The sequence below is a fragment of the Tursiops truncatus genome, chromosome 6 (assembly GCF_011762595.2).
Source record: "Tursiops truncatus isolate mTurTru1 chromosome 6, mTurTru1.mat.Y, whole genome shotgun sequence".
NCBI classification, from domain to species: Eukaryota; Metazoa; Chordata; class Mammalia; order Artiodactyla; family Delphinidae; genus Tursiops; species Tursiops truncatus.
The window spans coordinates 91,373,281-91,397,360 of NC_047039.1; the positions used below are offsets into that span (position 1 = coordinate 91,373,281).

A 24,080-nucleotide genomic window follows, 5' to 3' on the forward strand; every position below is an offset into this window, starting at 1 on the left:
ATAGAAGGGACTAGGAAAGACATCAATTTTTCCTTCATTAATTCAGCAAAACTAGTCTCCCTACATTTTGTCTTATGTCCCCAACAGTACCTCCCTGACCAAAACATTCTCTACCAGGGGACCTCAATCATCTTTCTAAAATGTACCTCTTCAGATATTGCCACCTCCCTCTAATTGGCTCAACACCTATGAAACCAAGCCCAAACTTGTACCGCATAACACAAAACCTTCCAGGGTCTTGTCTTTACATATCTTTCTAACAGTCTATCTCATCTCTCTGAGTTCCTAAACCTTCTTTCACTTCAGCCAGCCTGTGCTTAGAGTTCCCTGAAGGTGTGATGAACACATGTTCACTAGTACAATTTTCTCTCTCTCTCAGCTTTCTGAGATATGCTATGTCACTTCAACCTTATTTAACCTCTAGCCCTTGAAATATGTCACAGAAACAACCTGGGCTGAGAGGCAGTAGGTGGTGATGATCATGATTGTGGGTACAATTCTTGCTCTGATAAGGATAACTTACATTTGTTTCACACTTTAAAGTCCTTTCACAACTATCATTCCAAATTAATCCTTACATATGACCCATTTTAACATGATCCCCGAAAATACCAAGATTTGGGAAGGTTGAGAGGCCACAGGGAAGTAATAGCTTCCCCTTCTCCTCCTGGCCCAAGTTATCTCCAGTAATCACTCTGTTCTATGGAGACAGGATTTTTCTTTTTTTTTTAAGCTAGGAAAGAACATGGATAAAAGTGAGGTATGGAATTGACAATGAGAACCTAAGAATTTGAGGATTTAAACAGAATTACAACATAAAAATCAGTCCACATACCATTTATGTTAAACTTTTTTATTTTCCTTTAAAGAGAACATATATATGTTTTTAAACAGCAACTTAGTAGAGTATTTTTTTTGAAAGCCACTTATTTGCATATTTTCATAAGATCTGTTCATATATTCGAAGTAACGAATAAAGTATCCAGTTTCCCTCTACAGATGCAAAGAAGATAACCACTGACAGTGAGACTGAGTCTATTCATGATCGCTTTGCTCTGCAGAATGCCTGCTGGCGAAGAGACCAGCAGCTGGAGCTGCCAGCAGCGGCCACAGGCACCACGCTGCCCTCAGTTAGCCTGGAACCAGAAATGCAACGTCAAGAGGCCAAAGACCTGGCTCTACCCCTACTTGTTTCCTTATTATCCTTTGACCTTTGACATCTATCCCTTCAGCCTTAACAAAAACAGAGAATTAGAAAAATTATCTCTAAGATTCCTTTCAGTAATAAAAACTCTGAAAGAATGACTGGTCCCTGTAGCTTCCTCCCCCTCAGGAGGAGATGTGGGGTAGGACAGACAGCATATAAGCAGACTCAGAGGTGTAAACTGAAAGGTCATGGACTTTGGGATCAGAAAGTCCTGGTTCTAAACAAGGGTTCTACCACATATTAGCTTTCCTCCTCAAAAACATGGGTATAGTAATATGCATCTAAAAGGGAAGTTAGAGATTAAATGAGAAAATACTTATTGAGAGAGCATGATGCCTAAAAATAAATGTTCTTTCCATTACTTTCTTCCACCCCATGTTCCTACTTAGATGGAAAGAATACCATCCCTGTCACAGCCCTGACTACTAGAGAGGGAGGTAACCCTTAGCATATTAGAGAACTTCTCAGGGCCCTAGTTCTCCCACCTATTAAATGAGGGAGTTGTGTTAGACAATTCCCTGGGTCTTCCCGACTAGACACCACTCCTACTAAAGAGCACTGTCACCATCTCTGAGTTGTGATGAGTTCTGCCCTGAAACGGTGGGTATTCTGGAGTCAGGCTGCCAACTTTCAAATCCTAACTCTGGTACTTTCTAGCTAGCAAGTTACTTAATCTCTGTTTCTCAGTCTCCTCAACAGTATAATGGGAATAATAATAATAGTTCTCGTGAGATTGAGATACACACACACACACACACACACACACACACACACGCACATTTAAAGCACAGAGCTGGCACAGAATAAGTGCTTGATAAATGTTAGTATGTATTATTGTTCATTTAAAAGTTTCAAGCATCATTAATGCTATCACTATTACTACAGTCTCAAAGTATCTATTCTATAGCGCAAGGAAGAGCAGGGATTCCAGCAGATTCCAGATCTGCTGTCTGTAATCATCCATGATGGTATGGCATTGCTCCAGAGCTGGGAAGGGAACACTTCTAAACAGAGGACAAGAGGCTACAGCTAAACAGGGCCGGAGCAGCTACTATAACCCTAGACCCGTGTTCTCTGTACAAACTACCCTAAGCTTTATGTTACTGCGTATTAAGTTTGTACACTGTGGCACTGTTTTAAAGACAAATATCTGCCTTTGTGAAGCATCTATTCTAAAATATTAAACAAAACTATGGATACTACATATAATGATGCTTCTTTGAAATGGCAAGAAAAAAACAAAATATATTCTCTCTATTCTTACCTTGAATTCCTTAATTCCAGTAAAAATACTGATAGATGAAATGTCAGTCTCTCCATTTGGTTTGCATTCGGTCACAATTTCAATTACCTTATCCAATGCCACTTTCATTCTGTCAAATACTCCTTCTTTGTTTTTATGGGCTGATTCACAGTTGGGATGCCTGAGACACGTCTTTGAAACAATTGAAAATTTTTATGTTAAGATTTGGCCCATATCATAATACACAAAATCTTACAGAGAATATGCCATGCTAATAAAAATGGTTCTTTACCAAAATTTCCCGTGTCCCTGGCTCACCCAGCTGCTTCTCCTCACTAAAAGTGGAAGTAGGATGAGTAAAAAGCGACAGCAAGGTTAAGTGAAAAAGGCAGAGTGCAAAACTGTATCTTTATACTTCAGTATGTTTACTTAAAATTTTTGAAAAAAAAAACAACAACCCTATATCTTCATCATGATTAAAACTTTTAAAATGTTGCCTAATATGTGCAAGAGCTAAAAAAAGAATGAGGAAAAATGAACAGATGTCTTATGACTGTGGATGCATCTTTGACTTTTAAAAAATGATGTAAAGGAAAAACTACTCCAGGGCCTAGCTATGAACAGAGCCTTCCAAGCAGACTCCCGTGAATCCTGTTTCTGTGGCTTCACTGATCCTAGTATCGAGGCAATATTCCGAGCAGAAAAGGCAATCCTAAACAAACTGCTAATGAGATGTTTACTAGTTCTTTCTTGAATTGTACCAATTTGCTGGCCGACTGCTGTTTGAAATTACGAGCTCTTGATTGACAATTTTGTTAAAAGTAGAATAAGGACTTAGAGGTATGAATTTACAGAATAAACAAGCTAAGGGCTGACTTAATACTCCACTGTTACTTAACAGATTCTAACTTGCGTAGCTTTTTCTAGAGCACATGTGCTGGCTCCCCAATGAGACTAGCAAAACCCCACAGGCAGTGACTGTGTGTGACAGGCCTCCATTCACAGCACTTAATAAGCCATTTTCTGCTTAGTTGCTCAAAGCTGACTCATAGATTACCTGATGTTTGGAACTGGGGATGGAAGTTAACATTCTTGTTAAAGAATAACTGAAATTTAACTATTATAGCCCATATTCCAATTTATCACTTTCATCTTTTTAATGTGTAAAATACATAAATTAGATGCATTTAATCAGGTTTTTTAATTAATTTACAACACAGTAAAACAAAAATTTTCTTACCTTTGAAGCTGTGAGAAGCATCATTGTACACTTTTCAAGAACTGCCCTAGCTGCTGCCATTTTTGCCTTTTTCTTTTCATCTTTCAAATCCTAAACATGGAATAAAACCACTGAGCAGTCTAGGATCATGTAAACAACTCAATTTTTTGAGAAATAATTTACTCCATAATAGCAAGACTCAACAATTAAGTAACATTGTTTTAAAAAAGTGACAAAGTAGAAAAAAACCCAGAATAAATGTTTTATAAAATGTCACCACTTCAATGTAAATGTATCAACACAATAGAGTAGAAAGAAACAGCTGCCCTTACTAAGGGCAGCACAGCCAGGAACTGAGACCTAGCGAGAGGCTGCCATGTGGCTCATGTTCTGGTGGCCTGCACACCTGACATTCTGCCCATGTAAACACACCTCATTCCCAACCAGAAACAACCATCCTATGCTTTACTTAATTAAAAGCGACTTATTTATTGAGCATTTGTGGACTATTATTTCCTTCAAAATAGACACTTACAGCCAACTCTTTCAGGGATCATGTGATTAATCCCATCTAAGTGCATATTCATCTCAAGTTTTTTGTTGTTGTTGTTGTTGTTTTAATCCTAAACTTAGCCAATATGCTGCTCTAAAATGTTCTTAAGATGTTTCTTGGGCATATAATTTTCCCCAACTAGAATATAAACTCTGAAGTAGGCACTGTATTTGGGTTTGTTTTTTTTTTTCATTTGGTTTCTCTTCATATAGCCCTTGATATGAATGTGTGCTATCACAGAAGATCTCCAAATATTGCTGATTAAATCTACAACCAAATACTCTCATAATAGTTTGGTAACCATCTAAATCAGGGGTCAGCAAAAATTTTCAATAGAAGGCCAGATAATAAATTTTTGAGGCTTTCTGGTTCATTTGGTCTCTGAAACAACTACTTAATTTTGCCAGTGTATCACGAAAGCTACCCTAGACAATACATAAACAAATTAGTATGGGTGTGTTCCAATAACTTTACTTATGGATGATGAAATCTGGATTACATAAAATTTTCACCTGTCATATTAGTCAATTTTTTTTCTCACTTGTCAGTTGGATGAAAAGGCTTTTCTTACAAATAACAAGGACCTAAAGTATGAAAGTGATTTCCTTTTATTTGTTTTAATAAATGGGACTGGATTCAAAGTTACCCCTGTAATAATATCACTCTCATTTACTTGCATCCCAATACAGCTTTCTTTAATAGGAAAGAAAGAAGCAAAGTTACATCTAGTAAATGAGAAACTGCAAAAAACTCCAAAGCTAATTCAGGTCACAAGGTAACATTCCAAAGGACTGTATCCTACATGTGATTATCATCCATTAGGAGCATCTTTCAAAAATAAAGGTTGAGGTCACTTCTAAAATTTCCATCCATTCCTTGTCTTTAACATACTGGACAGGACTTCTAGCAAAAAAACCTGTGGGTCTAGTTGACAATGCATCAAGTGTGTATACATAACACTTGTAAGCCATACATTACACCATAGATTGTATGGTGATAGCAAGTGATCCAAAAAGGTGGCATCTCAATCTGTTAGAGGGCTGGTCCACAGGACGAAACATAGGCCTCATTAAACCCAGATGTCCAAGAAGCACTAAGTGAAGCATATAACCCAGCCTGCCACTTTCCAGGCCAATACCCACCTTCCAACTCCAGCTACAACCAGGAAAGTTCACGCCCCAAACCATGGCCTATGGGACTATACCAAAGCATCTCAAGAAGTGATCAATTATATATTTAACTTGACAGGATAAACACATGCACAAGTACCCCAACAACAAGAAAAAGTCAATCCTGGATTTGACATGGTTTTCCACCTCCCTAAACTTCAGAACTTACAGTCTGAATTGGGGAACAGACCCACAAAGACCTAATATCATGGTGCGGTTTGAAAACTACAGGCTTTAGAATCAGACATAATTGAGTTCAAACTGCTAGAAAAGTGACCTTGGGAAACTTTATTATCTTCTCAAGTTCAGTTTCCTCATGTGTGAAACAGTAATAACAATATCTACCTTACACGGATGTTCTGAGAATTAAATGAAATCATGAATATTAAGTAGCTAACATATAGCCAATGCAAATCACCCAATGCTTGGGTTATTACTATTAATCTAATATAGAACAATTATAGAAAGATATAATAACAGAATAATATATAACAAATTACAAAAAGAATAATAAGAGATATATAACAAAATACTATCAGGATATGTATGATGACTCATTTATTTGCCTGAGCCCTTGTAGAAGAGTCAAATGGAAAGTTCTGTGAAAGAGGAAGTACTTTAATTGGGGCTTGAAGGCAAGTATGACCTTTCCCAGTGTGTGAGGTGGGAAAATATTTAACTGTTATCTGTGAGCAAAAAAAGGCATACAGATCTATTTACTTTATCCTGGCTTATTTATGAAAGGCTTTCAAGAGCAAGGTTATAGATTTAACAAGCAAAAAAAACAACCCAAATGATCACAAAGATCACACCTCTATCCAAATTGAAAAGTATAAATGTATTTCAAGATTTTGTAAACACATACATTTTGTCTATCTCCAGTAAGATGTGCAAACTCCACCATTTCATTTCCAAATTGACTGAATATTTGGACAAACTCTTGAAAGTTGTTCACTTTCTCCAGTCTTTCCATAGTTGCAAGAACCTGCAAAACAGACATTATTTTATTATCAGGTTTAGATGTGAAAGAGACTGAGACATCAAACCTGAGCCAAGAGAGGAACAAAAGAGAAGTTCTAAATTCTAGGGGGAAGTTGAGAAAGAGTCCGAGGAAAAGACAGAGAAGAAAGGACTCAGAAAAGTAGATGCAGATTCAAAGGTTAGAATCATCTAGGGAATGATTTCTTTTTAGGATGGGAAGACTTGGGCTTACTTGAAAATTAAAGGAAAAAGTAAAGGAAATGACTAAATATGCAAGAGATCATTTATGCAGCAAGGTCTGGAGAAGGCGGGAACGTGCAGGACTAAGGTAATCAAATCTTCATAGATGTAGGAGGCGGATGAGGATAAAAGATGATACACAGAAGCTTTAAGGTTCAGTGAACCAGAACTGGGGGAACCCCATCCTCCTCAGAAAAGTGGAAGGAAGGTCACCCGCATAGTAAGGAGTGGAAAGGGCGATTAGGGACTTCAAGAGTAGGAAAAGTTTGCATCAGTCAGAAACTGCCTGTGGTGAATCAGTTAATTGCCAAGAAGCTTTGGGCAGCCAGGAGTAGATAGAGAGCATGTTTGTAACACAGTCAACAGAGAACGTTATGTATTTTCTTGATATTTAGAAGTAAAGTAAATAGATGTGAAACATATTTTCAAATACTTTTCTCTAAAATAACAGTACTGGATTAGTTTTAGTCAGACCAAGATAGGTAAGGAAAACACAGATAGCCTGTGTTTACTTATTTTTAATGAGGATATGATGGATATTTGGCATGTTAATCTGCCCCAGCAGCTCAGGAAGCCTAGGCAATTAACGTAGATAAGGCAGATTGCCACCACTGAGCAGAACCTCCGTCTTCCAAAGAGACGAAGGTTTGTTCCTATTCCTCTAGCACTGTCCGATTCACCTCTCCAATTTCTTTTTCTCTTTAAACTTACACTTTTCAATTCACTCAATACTAGCCAGGTAGTTTTGCCCTCAGATCAGTGGGAGGATCCCTTCCCTGGCTGACTGCCCTCCTCTTTGCCTAGGGGATTATCCAGGGAAAGAAGTGATTGGGACTTCCCTAGTGGTCCAGTGGGTAAGATTCCACGCTCCCAATGCAGGGGGCCCGGGTTCATCCCTGGTCAGGGAAATAGATCCCGCATGCATGCCGCAACTAAGAGTTTGCGAGCCACAACTAAGAGGTCCACATGCCACAACTAAAAGATCCCACATGCCACAACGAAGATCCCGCCTGCCACAACTAAGACTCGCAGCTATATAAATAAATAAATAAATAATTGTACACACTCTGGCTTCCCTGTTGATGGAGAAGCATGGCCATTATCTGAGAGACTGGAAGAAGTCTAGACTGGAAGAGTTAAAATCTATTCTCTAAATTTTATGATTATTAATATTTAGGAACTTTGCATACAGAAATTTTATAATGTGGATAATTGTGGTTTCAGGTAATTGAGCTTCTTCTGAAGCATATAAATTGTTACTGTCTGACTTGGGGGAAAAAAGGCACTTAGGAATTCAGTTTTTTTTTTTTTTTTTTTGCTGTTCGCGGGCCTCTCACTGCTGTGGCCTCTCCCATTGCAGAGCACAGGCTCCGGACGCGCAGGCTCAGCGGCCATGGCTCATGGGCCCAGCCACTCCGCGGCATGTGGGATCTTCCCGGACTGGGGCATGAACCCGTGTCCCCTGCATTGGCAGGCGGACTCTCAACAACTGCGCCACCAGGGAAGCCCGGAATTCAGTATTTTTATCAGCTAGGTTTCTACTACATACATTGTCATGGTGTTCAGCTTTTCTTCCCACATTTGTACACATGAAAAGTTTTCAGCAATAAACCTCAACAAGTAGATAATGGTTTTCTGAGAAGAAATGTTATTTGCATTCAAAAGTTTGAGCCCAGTATATACATTTAGGAATTACAGGTATAGATGAAGCATCACTTTTAAACTGTAGACAATTAGAATAATAAACAATTAAAACAGATAAGCATTGCTGAATTACCTGCAGTTAACCTAAAAAAAAAAGAAATAACTTTTTGAACAACCCTGAAAGACACAAGTAGAAACATTAGAAAGGTAAGTACCTTATTTCTTGACCTTATTATCTGCTTAATGACTACTCGGTCTGCCAGCAATAACACTTTTGTCACTGAAGAAAGAAGTAATCTTGCAGCTTTTATAACTCCTGTTTTATCTGTAAAAATTGTGATCTGGCCATCAGATTCTGGACGATTCAAGCTGCTCATATCTGTAAGCGCTGCAATTGTTTCTCCTAAGAAGAAAGGCAAAGGGTGGGGGGTGGGGGGTTAAACTGGGAATAAGTCACACAAATTAAAATCCAGACTTTAATCTTTAAGGTAATGTGCTCAATGGGCAGAAACTCAACTTCGGAGTCTTATTTCAGGAATAAGAAATAGCTTCTTCTTAATGAACCTAAGGATTATCATATAAGGTTCTCTAATGGCAAAATAATGGTACATTCCTAAGAATTGTGAAAAACTGTTACATTCATCGAGTTTGAAAAATATTATAACTTTTGTTTCCAGCGGTACGGCAAACTACATGATCCCAAAAGCCTCCTGCTCTATAAGGTCAAGAAAGAGAGATCCCAGGAACCAATAACCAAGGAAGAACCTAAAAGCAGAGAAGTAAGCAGCTGCCCAGGCTTTGGCTAGGGCTGAGGGGGTAGAGGGAGCACCAGGGGGGCAGGGGTGGGGGTGGGTGTCACTGCCCATCTCCACAACCTGAAGGGGTTTGGGTTTTTATGGATATGCAGGGAGAGAAGACAAGACTTTGGGCCCCAGCAGGAGACATCCTCAGTGAAAAGTGGGCCTAGAAAAAACATCCCTCGGGCTTCCCTGGTGGCGCAGTGGTTGAGAGTCCACCTGCCGATGCAGGGGACACGGGTTCGTGCCCCGGTCCGGGAAGATCCCACATGCCGCAGAGCGGCTGGGCCCGTGAGCCATGGCCGCTGGGTCTGCGCATCTGGAGCCTGTGCTCCGCAACGGGAGAGGCCACAACAGTGAGAGGCCCGCGAACCGCAAAAAAAAAAAAAAAAAAAAAAAAGTCTCTTCTTCATTGTTGCTATGAAAATCTTTTGATTTCTGTAATAGCAATTATCCACCAATAAAACAATTCAAATATTTCTTGTCCCCCCAAATTAAACCAGACTGTAACTTCTTCCCAAACCTTACTGTTTAAATTTAAAAGTGTAAAAAAATAAACTTTTCATCATCTTGTAATGTTCAAGATCATTTTTAAGTCGTAAATAAGTCTGAGTACATAATGGATTGATTTTCTCACAAAAGCCCTCTTGTCAATATTATTACATACACCCAAGAGGTTAAGGATCTCGAGAAAAATTATCTGAATTTTAATGGACATATCACAAGGTATGACATAATGAGTCAGGATTCAGGAAGATTAGTCTGATAGAAGCATATAAAATGGACTAGAAAGGAGAGATTCAGAGCCAGGCTACTAACCAGGCAGCTATTTTAATTGTGAGTGTGAAGCAGTAAGGAACTTACTAGGATGACAGCCATAGGAATATAAAAAAGATGATTCGGGAGATACTGAGGGAACAAAATATAAAGTTAGGACCTTAACAGTGATATGAAGGAAAGGAAAAGTGAAAAAAATGGCTTCAAGGTTATAAACCTAAGTCCCTTAAAAAAGTCAGAAGGGCATGGGAAGGGAGATGATAAATTTAGTTTCAGACAATCGGAATTTGAAATGATACAGGAAAACCCAAAAGATAAGCCATCACATATGGAGTGGTTACATAACATGACAACAGCTGAAGTTCTACTAACAGATGAAGTCTGTGGTAGCCAGCCTCCAAGATGGCTCCCAATGGTCCCCACCTCCTGGTATTTTCATCCTTGTGTTCTCTCCTCCCACAGGATACCAGGGTTGGTATGGCAGAAGTGACAGTATGCCACACCCAACCTTAGGTTGTTAAAGACTCTGAGGTTGCCATCTTGGTTGCTCTCTCTGAGGGAAGCCATTTACCATGTTGCACGCAGCCACTACTGCAGAGAGGTATACATGGGGAGAATCGGAGGCCTCTGGTCAAGAGCCAGCAAAAATGTGAAGCTTGCCAATAACCAAGAGAGGGAGCTTGAAAGCAGATCCTGCAGTCCAGCCAAACCTGCAGGCCCAGCCAACACCCTGAGTGCAACCTCATGAGAGACGCTGACCCAGAACCAGCTGGTTAAGCTACTCCCTGATTTCTGACCCTCAGAAACTATGTGAGGGAATAAAATGTTTGTGGTTTTAAGTTGCTAACTTTGGGTTAATATGTTACACAGCAATAGGTAACTAATACAAAGTTTATATAGCAAATATGAAGAGAAAAAAGAGGTTAGAATTAAACTTTAACGTACAGAGAAAGGAGCAAGAGGAAAAGTATCACTTTGTCATAGCAAGAAGTATAAAAATGTTTCCTCTGCACCCCTGGAAAATGTTACTTTTTCCAGTAGCTCTCAGTCATCAAAGATATTACATACGAGCTTGCCCATATGGCGTTATTTAACCTTTCCTTTTTCTGACTAAACCCCAGGCATTTAGCCCTAAGTATGTGGGACGGTAACATTTGGTTAGCTCCACCAACAAAGTTAAATGCTTCCTTAACATTATAAAGTTGTTCCAAGTATAGACTGTTCAGAAACTAGTCCCCTGGAAAAGTCACAAAGCTGCCTTATAGTTTCATGGTTGTCATTTTTTAACTTGTTATATGTAACTAGTTAGTGTTATGTCTTAAAGCAAAAACTCAAAGTCGGTCAAATACAAATATTTATTGAGTGCCCACAGAAAATGTAAAACTTGACTAGAAGCCAAGTAAAAAGTAAAAACAGTTGCGGGGTGGACAAAATGGGTGCACTCAAAAGGTACAAACTTCTAGTTATAAGCTAAATAAGTCATGGGATGTAATGCACAGCCTGGCAACCATAGTTAATAATACTGTATTGCATATTTGAAAGTTGCTATAGAGTAAATCTTAAGTTCTCACTGTAAGAAAAAAAAATCTTGTAACTATGTGTGAATGTTAACTAGACCTACTGTGGTGATCATTTCACAATATATACAAATATCTAATCATTACATTGTATACCTGAAACTAATAAAATGTTGTGTGTCAAATATACCTCAATTAGAAAAAAGTAAAAACACAATGCAAAAGTTCAACACAGGGAATGAAAAGTTAGAAATAATCATTACAATGACAACTAATATCTATTGAGCACTTTCTATGTGCCAAATGCATACATGCATTATGCCAAAACACTGCTATAAACACTAATATCCCCACTTTATAGATTATAAAACTGAGGTTTAAAAAAGTTTAGTAGCTTGTCCAATATCACACTGCTAGCAAGTGGAAGAGTTGGGATTGACTCCAAAGCCACAGTTCTTTATCACTACTTTACATTATTCCCCTCAAGTGAATATTAAATGGTCCAAAGGAGAAAATGACTACTATGAGCTGAGTGGGCTAGAAACATTCCAGGAGTGACTTAAGTCTTAAATTTGTATATGTTAAGAGAAAATAAGGCTTCCATATCCTACAACTCCAGGAGGCACCATTCTCATTATATTATCTGAGTGACCGTAAGAGGCAGTTCTCAAGAAGGGAAAGAGCACTTCACGTGAGAAGAGACAACAGGAGCAGCCCATGACACCAGACAGCATCCAAAAGACACCTGCATGGAGCTCCTAGGCTTACAGGACTTGCAGGGCAGCACAGTCTACTGGAGCTGGGGTAGGTGTACACATCCTCTTCTCACCTTACACTGAGCACAGTGACATGCTACGAAGCCAATAAGGTGAGGACTCAGGCTGCCCTTTCTTTTAAAAACCCTTACTCTTGCTTTAATTAAGGGTCTGCTTAAGAAACAGTAACATGAAAAACATCTCTACGTTTTCTGTTGAATTGTCCACGGCATTATGTAATAATGTCTCTTGTATAAGTGCCCACACAATTTAGTTCCAGGAAAAAAAGTCACTTTCCTCTTGACAAGCTGGTTTGTTTCCTTTCAACAAACAATGAGAATTATATAACCCCTTCTTTCCCACATTTCTTGTCTTGCTTTCCAGGAAGTACAAAGATAAATTTCATGTTTAATTAGAGTAACAATGTTGGCCAAAGTTTCTAGTATATTTATTTTCATCTCCTATTTTAATGGGTTTATTAAACATGTGTTTAATTGTTAACTATTTTACATCTCTCTCTCTCTCTTTTTTTTTTTGGCTACACCCTACGGCTTGCAGGATCTTAGTTCCCCGACCAGGGATTGCACCCGGGCCACAGCAGTGAAAGCACCGAGTCCTAACCACTGGATCGCCAGGAAATTCCCTTAAATCTCTTTTAATATGTAGGCAAAACATAAATTATGAATAGAATAAGGCCATCCCCCTTCCCTACATAAATCTATTCTATATCTTAGTGATGGCTAGAAACCCAAGAGTCAAGTCAGAATCCTCCCTTTGCTTTAGCCAATAACCAAGTTCTATCATTTAATCATCTCAGTGAATATTTAGTGTACTCTTTCTGGTTTTCATATCCCTAACACACTGTCTTGGTTTAGCCTGGTTTACTGGAAAAGCTTCCACATTAATCTCTCTGCCTTTAGTCTCAACTCTCTCAATCAACCCTCATTTGTTCATTTCCTCCGTACTACCAGAAAGATTTCTAACACAAATTTATTGTCTTTCAGCTGGCCCCAAATTCCTCAATCTATCAAGTATAGAATAGTACCTGAAGTCATTCATATAACATTAGGGCCATGTATTGCCTGGTTGGCTCCTCCACATTACTTGGCCTTATCTCACCCACTCCCTTCCCCCCATGATGACCCTCCAAACATACCTGCTCCTCTCTCAGGGTTGCCCATCTCAATTAAGAGTACCACCATTTACCCATCAAACCTTGGAGTTATCCATGACTCTTCTTCCCATCACATCCCACATCCAAACTATCAGCAAATCCTACCAGCTCCACCTTTTCAATATAACCAAATGCAACTCCTTTTCACCACCTCAAGTGCTATCACTGGGTCTAAGTCACCATCGTCTATCACCTGAACCACTACAACAGCCTCCTAACTGGTCTCTGATTTCACCCCCATACCTCCTAAAATCTATTCTCCCTACAGCAGCCACCAGGGATCCTTTTAAAATATAAATGAGATTATGTCACCATCCTGCACAAAACCTTCCACTAGCCCCACTGTGACACTTAGAACACGGCCCAAAGTTCCTATCTTTGCCTAGAAAGCCATACCTGTTCTTGCTCTTCTCCTTGCCTGGAATGTCCTTCCCCCAGATATTCATATAGTTGGGGTCCTCACTTCACTGCAGTCTCTGCTTCAGTGTTACTTCCTTAGAGAGATTTCCTGACTCCACCCCCCGATTTCAGTAGTTCTCAACTGGGGGGGGGCCATTTTGATCCCTCAGAGGACATTTGGCAATGTCAAGACATTTTTGGCTGTCACAATGGGGGAAGAAGGGATTTACAGGCATCTGATAGGTAGAAGTTAGGGACTGTACAATGCTCAGGGCAGCCCGCACCCCCAACAAAGAATTATCAAGCCCAAAATGTCAACGGCATCAAAGTTGAAAAACCCTGCCCTCCCTAAAATATACCTCCTTTGGTCTCCTAACCCTTATTCTGCTTTACCATTTTCTCCATGATAACTGTCGCCACCTGTCCTTATGCACATATCTATTTATTCATTTGTTTATGGTCTCCCTCACTAGAATGCAAGCTCCACGAGGGCAGACTATATACTGATTTCTATGTGGCTATATCCCTCTGGTCTAGAAGAATGCCTGGCACATGGCCAGCACTGAGTAAATATTTATTTAAAGAATAGGTGGATAAATGACACTTTAACAAAGCTGAATTATCTGTATCCGTCAAAACTCCCCAGGTTCTCTCAAACTTCTATGCCACCAGTTATAGACTTGTGAGGCATCGGGAAATCTGAAGTCAGATTTGTCTGCTGTAGAGACAGGAACAGGCTTATTTTTATTTCCATTTCCTACGTGATGGCAAATAGGCTAATATGCTCCTTGACAGTAGAGTCCATGCCTCATGTTCCTTCTATACCTCTTGCATTCAATGGCTGATGGCCAGGATGGTGGGCTTCTACCCTGCCCAGTGAAAGAATTCAATGTTTCAGATTTAGGACTTAATCCAAGAGAAATTCAATATTCCTGGACGCTAATCTAGGGCTTTAATGACCCAGGCATCAGTAATAAAAGGGCTAAAACACAGTACACATCTTTACTCAAAATAAGACAATAATTTGTCATGATATCCAAAGCAAGAAAATTCGTATAAGTAGGCTTTAACATACCTGCTTGTTTAGCTTCAATACAGGCAATATTTATTTCTTCTTTCAAGTCCCAGTTTTCATTGGCTATAGCTTCCCCTACTTTAACAAATCTTCCAACTGCCAAGTTTACGGCTTGTCCTACACGTTGAATTGCTTGCAGAGTTTTATCAGACTTTTTGGTATTATCTTTATGATTAATAAGTGTGGTGATCTAAAAATAAAAGATAAAAGCAACCTGCTTAAATTTTATCTCAATACTTTTTTTTAAAGCTGTATCACAATGGCCAAGAAAATTAAGCCCAGCATACTACACTAGCCTAATACACTAAATTAATTGATAGTTTTAATGCTTCAACCCAAAGACAAGGAGCAAATCATCTTGCAACCCTCCTGAGGACAACATTTCCATTAATAACAATTCTAAGTTTACCTGAGGGCAGTTATCCAGGGCACACAGTTCTATAAGCCCTCCAGACATTTCAACAAATCTTAAAGACAGGAGAAAAGTAGGAGAAGGTGGATCATTACATTCAAAGAATCCACATAAAACCAAAGCACGTCAGGTCTAGATTCCTCTACTGTGACTTGAGCTACTGCGAGAGCAGAGACAGCATCTTCTTCACCGCGCATTCCACTCCACTGCCTAGCACAGTGTGTAGGTTGTACAAAATGGTACATGAACCATACTTGTTTACACTTTAGAAGGACCACTATAATCTATGTTTTATATTTCTCTCAGTTTTGTTGCAGACTCAAAGTAAACGAAATACCAAGACCTTTAACACTTGACTCCAGGCCCTGAAATAAAATATAAAAGGTGACAAGTTAAGCTGGTTGAAACAAATACAAATCTTCAAAATGTCCTAGAAAATCAGTACCTGAACTATAGTGACATATGAAAATATTTAAAGAATGTTACATGAAAAATATAAATCCCAAATGGTACATGTCCATTGTGTATAACTTTGAAATGATTTATATAAATATATTAACAAAGACAAGAATAGTGAATTAAGAGAAGAGGAAGGGACTTGCCCTTTGAGTGGCAACTACGTGCCAAGCACTTTATGTGTTATGGTATTAATAATTTAGAGTCAGGAAGGCCTGGGTTTGATCCTTGGCTCTGCCATTACTAACTAAATGACCTAGGGAAATGTACTTAACCTCTCTAAATTTCCTCATCTATAATATTATCTTCCAAATTTTGAAAATTTCCTAGAATCCAGGTCCTGAGGATGCATCACTGAACAAGACTAACACAATCCTGCCCTTATTCTGTTTACAGTCTATCAAAATAACAATAATCCAATTGTACAAAATATATTTGTTGCACACCTATCATATGTCAAACAAAATTCTAGGCAATGATGAAACAGCAATGAACAAGGAAGAAAAGGCCCATATTCTCATGGACCTTACATTCTAGTGGTGTGAGAGGAGACACAATAATTACACACATAGGTTAAAAAAAAAATTGTAAATGCTATGCAAAATATTAAAATAGGACAATGTGATAGAAAGTATCTGTGTAGCTACCTGAGATTAGTTGATCTTCCTTCTATGAAGGAAGTGGGATTGCTGGATCATATGGTAGTTCTATTTTTTAAATTTTTTGAGGAATCTTCATACTCTTTTCCATAGTGGCTGCACCAACTTACATTCCCACCAACAGTGCACAAGCATTCTCTTTTCTCCACATCCCCACCATCACTTATCTCATCTTTCTGATGACAGTCAATTTTAACAGATGTGAGGTAATATCTCATTGTAGTTTTGACTTGAATTTCCCTGGTGATTGGTGATTTTAAGCATTTTTTCATGTACCTGTTGGCCATCTGTATGTCTTTTGAAAAATGTCTATTCAATTCCTCTGCTCATTTTTAAATCAGATTGTTTGCTGTACAGAAGCTTTTTAGACTGATGTAGTCCAATTTGTCCATTTTTGCTTTTGTTACTTGTGCTTTTGATGTCATATCCCAAAATCATTGCCAAGACCAATGTCAAGGAGATTTTTTCCCTATGTTTTTGTCTAGGAGTTTTATGGCTTTGGGTCTTACACTTAAGTCTTTAATCCATTTCAAGTTAATTTTTGTGAGTGGTATAAGATAAGGGTCCCATTTCATTCTTTTACATGGGATTATCCAGTTTTCCCAAATCATTTATTGAAGAAGCTATCCTTTACCCATTGAGTATTCTTGGCTCCCTTGTCAAATATTAGTTTACTATGTATGCATGGGCTCTGGATTTTGTTCCAGTGGACCATGTGTCTATTTTAATGCCGGTCCCCTACTGTTTAATTACTATAGCTTTGTAGTATAGTTTGAAATCAGGAAGTGTGATGCCTCCAGCTTTTTTCCTGTTTCTCAGGATGTCTTGGCTAGTTGGGGTCTTGGTGCTTCCATACAAATTTCAGGATTGTTTTTCTATTTCTGTTAAAAATGCCATTGCAATTTTGATAGGAATTGCACTGAAGCTATAGATAGCTTTGGGTAGTATGGACATTTTAATACTAATTCTCCTGACCTATGAACATGGCTTATCTTTCCATTTACTTGTGTCTTCTTCAATTTCTTTCATCCAAGTTTTATAGTGTTCAATGTACTGATCTTTCACCTCCTTGGTTAAATTTATTCTTAAGTATTTTATCATTTTTGATGCTATTGTAAATGGTACCATTTTATTTCTTTTTCAGATACTTTGTTTTTAGTGTATAGAAACACAACACCAATTTCTGCATGTTGATTTTTTTAGCCTGCGACTTTAGGAATTTGTTTATTAGTTCTGACAGTTTTTTGGTGGAGTCTTTAGGATTTCCTTATATATAAGATCATGTTATCTGCAAATGGAGATAATTTTACTTCTTCCTTTCTGACTTTGATGCCTTTTATGCCTTTTTGTTGCCTGACTGCTCTGGCTAACACTTCCAGTACTATATTGAATAGGAGTGGTGAGAATGGACACCCTTGTCTTGTTCCTGACATTAGAGAAAAAGCTTTCAACATTTCACTGTTGAGAATGATGTTAGCTGTGAGCTTATAATATATGGCCTTTATTATGTTGAGGTACATTCTTTATATACTCAATCATGAAAGAATGTTAAAATTTTGTCAGATGCTTTTTCTGCACGTATTGTGATGATTATATAATTTTTCCTTCATTTTATTAATGTGGTGTATCACATTTATTGATTTGCGTATATTGAACCATCCTTGCAACCCAGGGATAAATCCCACTTGATCATGGTGTATGATCCATTTAATGTGCTACTGAATTCAGTTTGCTAGTATTTTGTTAATAATTTTTGCATCTGTATTCATCAGGGATATTGGCCTATAGTTTTTTGCTGTTGTTGTTTTGGTTTGGTTTTTTCCCTTATAGTGTCCTTATCTGGCTTTGGTATCAGGATAACGCTGGCAGAGACCACACTTTTAAGTACTACATTATAATGCCCCACAAAATCCCAATGAAATAGGTACTAATATCATCCCCATTTCAGAAATGAGAAAACTAGACAGCATGGAGATTAAGGAAATTAGACATCAAGAAGAGTAGGAGATTTAAGATTTAAATCCAGATACTCTGACTCAAGAGCCTAGCCTCTTCACCACTTAGCCAACCTGACTTCCCTGCCTCTGACTTCTCAACTGACAAGAGGATTAAAGAAAATGATGTGGTATCATATTTAACATAGTACCCAGTTTAAGTACTCAGAGGCATATTATCATTAGCTCTCTTATTTAATCCTTACATACTATTCAAGATAAGAAAACGGAGGCTGAGTGAAATTAAGTACTTGGCTTACACAGCTAAGAAGCGGCCTAGTTTAGTATTTGAACCCAGGTTTATCTGACACCAAAGTCCACCCCATACTCTTTCCTTTAGTGGAGCTTTTCAATCTTCCTGGGTTTTTTGAGTGTTTTTGTTTTTAGAGGGAAAAATACTTTCTTCAAGATAAAATATTACCTAAAATTACTAGGTAGTCCATCAAAGAAGTGTTTCTATGGTTGAATTTTGAGGATAACTATGGGTTATGGGAAGCAGGGAAACAAATATGAATACTATGAGCACCAGCTTAGTCCTTCTCCACACCTGATACATCCTAGGGAACTCTTAGTATCACCTGGAGAACAGAGAACTTGACCACCACTGACTGTTCCAAACAACCATGTTGGAAGAAACTCTGGAGAAAAGAAGTTTAAGTTGTTTTTATTAAATCCTTTATAAAGTTTAGACTTTTCAATTGTAAAGAAAAGATCCTGCAATTAGGCTAAAATACCAACTATTGTTCAGTTCTGAAACACACATTTTGCTTTCACTACAAGCATCCTCCCCAGTGCATAATTAGGTGTGGCTATCTTCCTTTTACTCAAAGCACTCTGCAAAATATTCAGTCCAAATACAGGTATGCATTTCAAATTGAATTTGGAGGAGCCAAGTCAATTTATAAAATTTCTTATTAAAAGGTCTATGTATGGGACTTCCCTGGTGGCGCAGTAGCTAAGAATCCACCTGCCAACGCAGGGGACACAGGTTCAAGCCCTGGTCCAGCTTGACCACAACAACTGAGCCTACGCTCTAAAGCCTGCAAGCCACAACTACTGAGCCCACGTGCCACAACTACTGAAGCCCGTGCACCTAGAGCCCGTGCTCTGCAACAAGAGAAGCCAACACAATGAAAAGCTCACGTGCCACAACGAAGAGTAGCCCCTGCTCACCGCAACTAGAGAAAGCCCGCACACAGCAATGAAGACCCAACACAGCCAAAAATAAATAAATAAAATAAATAAATTTATACACAAAAAAGGTCTATATATGTCCTAAAATTATTTTCAAACTTTTTAAAAGGGAGATCCAAAAAGTTATACATGTTGATTGTTTTTAAAAACGGGAAGGGGTAATATAGGAAAGCCCTAAGAAATAAAAGTGACCCATAATCCCACCACCTTGTGAGCAACTTGGCATAGTTCTTTTCAGTCGTGCTTTCTACATAGACATACTTAAACACAGTTTAACAAAAGTGAGACCAAACTTCCATTTCCTTATCAAGCAAAAAATAAAACTAGTTAACATTTAACATTAAGCACAACAGCAAACGCTATCTGATGTGCTTTACATGTACTGATTCAATCAATGCTTACATCTCTGTGAGGTAGATACTGTTACTACCCTCATCTTACAGATTAAAAACCTGAAATTTGAAAAGGTTAAGAATTTTCCCAAGGTCACAAAGGCAATAAGTTGCCTCTCAGTCGCTACACAGCCTCTTTCCTCCCAGGATTACGTTAAGAATCAGGGGAGGCGTGGCAAGTCCCACGGCTGAGTGCTCCCAGAGCTGGGGCCTGCTCCCCACATATGCCTGAAGGAGCTGCAGGGGCCATGGGCATAGGCAGAGAACCTTGCAGGATCTTACTTCCCAGGCCAGAGGTTGGGCCCAAGCTCCTATGGCGGGGGCTCCGAGTCCAAACCGCTGGACTAACAGAGAACCTCAGAGACCAGGGAATGTCAATCGGAGTGAAGCCTCCCAAAGGTCCTCATCTCAGCACCAAGACCCAGCTCAATCTAACTGCCTGCAAACTCCAGTGCTGGATGTCTCAGGCCAAACAACCAGTAAGACAGGAACACAGCACCACCCATCAAAAAAAAAAAAAAAGAAAAGAAAAGAAATGACAAAAAAAATATGTTACAAAGGAGCAAGGTAAAAACCTACGAGACCAAATAAATGAAGACAAAATAGGGAACCTACCTGAAAAAGAATTCAGAGTAATGATAGTAAAGATGATCCAAAATCTTGGAAACAGAATGGAGAAAATACAAGAAACATTTAACAAGTATCTAAAAGAACTAAAGAGCAAACAATGATGAACAACACAATTACTGAAATTAAAAATATTCTAGAAGGAATAAATACCAGAATAACTAGGGCAGAAGAACAGATAAGTGAGCTGGAAGATAAAATGGTGGAAATAACTGCCAGGGAGCAGAATAAAGAAAAAAGAATGAAAAGAATTGAGGACAGTCTCAGAGACATTTGAGACAATATTAAATGTACCAACATTAGAATTATAGGGGTCCCAGAAGAAGAAGAGAGGGCTTCCCTGGTGGCGCAGTGGTTGAGAGTCTGCCTGCCGATGCAGGGGATGCGAGTTTGTGCACTGGTCCGGGAAGATCCCACATGCCGCGGAGCGGCTAGGCCCGTGAGCCATGGCCGCTGAGCCTGCACGTCCAGAGCCTGTGCTCTGCAATGGGTGAGGCCACAACAGTGAGAGGCCCGCATACCGCAAAAAAAATAGAAGAAGAAGAAGAGAAATAGAAAGGGTCTGAGAAAATATTGGAAGAGATTATAGTCCAAAACTTCCCTAACATGGTAAAGGAAATAGTCAATCAAGTCCAGGAAGCACAGGGAGTCCAATACAGAATAAATGCACAGAGAAACACACCAAGACACATATTAATCAAACTATCAAAAATTAAATACAAAGAAAAAATATCAAAAGCAGCAAGGGAAAAGCAACAAATAATATACAAGGGAATCCCCATAAGGTTATCAGTTGATTTTTCAGCATAAACTCTGTAAACCAGAAGGGATGACAGGACATATTTAAAGTGATGAAAGGGAAAAACTTACAACCAAGATTACTCTACCCAGCAAGGATCTCATTCAGATTCGATTGAGAAATTAAAACCTTTACAGACAAGCAAAAGTTAAGAGAATTCAGTAACACCAAACCAGCTTTACAACAAATGCTAAAGGAACTTCTCTAGCCAGGAAACACAAGAGAAGGAAATGACCTACAAAAACAAACCTGAAACAATTAAGAAAATGGTAACAGGAACATACATATCAATAATTACCTTAAATGTAAATGGATTAAATGCTCCAACCAAAAGACACAGACTGGGGCTTCCCTGGTGGCGCAGTGGTTGAGAGTCTGCCTGCCGATGCAGGGGACGCGGGTTCGTGCCCCGATCCGGGAGAATCCCACGTGCCGCCGAGCGGCTGGGCCCGTGAGCCATGGCCGCTGAGCTTGCGCGTCTGGAGCCGGTGCTCCGCAACGGGAGAGGCCGCAACAGTGAGAGGCCCGCGTACCACAAAAAAAAAAAAAAAAAGACACAGACTGGCTGAATGGATACAAAAACAAGACCCATACATATGCTGTTTACAAGAGACCCACTTCAGACCTAGGGACACATACAGACCGAAAGTGAGGGGATGGAAAAAGATATTCCATGCAAATGGAAATCGAAAGAAAGCTGGAATAGCAATTCTCATATTAGACAAAATAGACTTTAATATAAAGACTATTACAAGAGACAAAGAAGGACACTACATAATGATCAAGGGATCAATCCAAGAAGAAGATAAAACAATTGTAAATATTTTTGCACCCAACACAGGAGTACCTCAATACATAAGGCAAATGCTAACAGCCATAAAATGGGAAATTGACAGTAACACAACAAAAGTAGGGGACTTTAACACTCCACTTTCACCAATGGCCAGATCATCCAAAATGAAAATAAATAAGGAAACACAAGCTTAAATGGCACATTAAACAAGATGGACTCAATTGATATTTATAGGACATTCCAACCAAAAGCAACAGAATATATTTTCTTCTGAAGAGCTCATGGAACATTCTCCAGGATAGACCATATCTTGGGTCACAAATCAAGCCTTGGTAAATTTAAGAAAACTGAAATCATATCAAGTATCTTTTCTGACCACAACGCTATGAGACTAGGTATCAATTACAGGAAAAAATCTGTAGAAAATACAAATACATGAAGGCTAAACAATAGGCTACTAAATAACCAAGAGATCACTGAAGAAATCAAAGAGGAAATCAAAAAATACCTAGAAACAAATGACAATGAAAACACGACAACCCAAAATCTATGGGACACAGCAAAAGCAGTTCTAAGCGGGAAGTACAATCCTACCTCAAGAAACAAGAAGCATCTCAAATAAACAACCTAATCTTACACCTAAAGCATTAGATAAAGAAGAACAAAAAAAAAAAAAACCCAAAGTTAGCAGAAGGAAAGAAATCATAAAGATCATATCAGAAATAAGTGAAAAAGAAATGAAAGAAACAATAGCAAATATCAATAAAACTAAAAGCTGGTTCTTTGAGAAGATAAACAAGATTGATAGACCATTAGCAAGACTAATCAAGAAAAAAAGGGAGAAGAATCAAATCAACAGAATTAGAAATGAGAAAGAAGAAGTAATAACTGACACTACAGAAATACAAAGGATCATGAGAGACTACTACAAGCAACTATATGCCAATAAAATGGACAACCTGGAAAAAATGGACAAATTCTTAGAAAAACACAACCTTCCGAGACTGAACCAGGAAGAAATAGAAAATATAAACAGACCAATCACAAGCACTGAAATTGAAACTGTGATTAAAAATCTTCCTACAAACAAAAGCCCAAGACGAGATGGCTTCACAGGCAAATTCTATCAAACATTTACAGAAGAGCTAACACCCTTCCTTCTAAAACTCTTCCAAAATATAGCAGAGGGAGATGGAGAAAACTATAAGACATTGATGAAAGAAGTTAAAGATGATACAAACAGATGGAGAGATATACCATGTTCTTGGATTAGAAGAATCAACATAGTGAAAATGACCATATTACCCAAAGCAATCTACAGATTCAATGCAATCCCTATCAAACTACCAATGGCATTTTTCACAGAACTAGAATAAAAAATTGCACAATTGGTATGGAAACACAAAAGACCCCGAATAGCCAAAGCAATCGTTTTTGCGGTACGCGGGCCTCTCACTGTTGTGGCCTCTCCCGTTGTGGAGCACAGGCTCCGGACGCACAGGCTCAGCAGCCATGGCTCACGGGCCCAGCCGCAGTGGGATCCTCCTGGACCAGGGCACGAACCTGTGTCCCCTGCATCGGCAGGTGGACTCTCAACAACTGCGCCACCAGGGAAGCCCCGCCAAAGCAATCTTGAGAAAGAAAAACGGAGCCAGAGGAATTCAGACTATACTACAAAGCTACAGTAATCAAGACAGTATAGTACTGGCACAAAAACAGAAATATAGATCAATGGAACAGGATAGAAAACCCAGAGATAAACCCAGGCACATATGGTCACCTTATCTTTGATAAAGGAGGTAAGAATATACAATGGAGAAAAGACAGACTCTTCAGTAAGTGGTGCTGGGAAAACTGGACAGCTACATGTAAAAGAATGAAAATAGAACACTTCCTAACACCATACACAAAAATAAACTCAAAATGGATTAAAGACCTAAATGTAAGGCCAGACACTATCAAACTCCTAGAGCAAAACATAGGCAGAACACTCTATGACATAAA

The 24,080-nt window shown here is 38.8% G+C and overlaps 1 protein-coding gene across 1 annotated transcript in view; it reads right to left on the bottom strand.

Moving 5' to 3' along the window:
- CTNNAL1 (catenin alpha like 1) overlaps nucleotides 1-24,080 on the bottom strand; it is a 58,194-nt gene that overhangs the window by 25,988 nt on the left and 8,126 nt on the right. The window contains exons 2-6 of the mRNA XM_033858377.2: nucleotides 14,751-14,940; nucleotides 8,472-8,659; nucleotides 6,257-6,376; nucleotides 3,691-3,780; nucleotides 2,472-2,642 (exon numbers count right to left, since the gene is read on the bottom strand). Of these exons, the coding sequence (XP_033714268.1) occupies nucleotides 2,472-2,642; nucleotides 3,691-3,780; nucleotides 6,257-6,376; nucleotides 8,472-8,659; nucleotides 14,751-14,940 (759 nt within the window). The remainder of the gene's footprint in view (nucleotides 1-2,471; nucleotides 2,643-3,690; nucleotides 3,781-6,256; nucleotides 6,377-8,471; nucleotides 8,660-14,750; nucleotides 14,941-24,080) is intronic.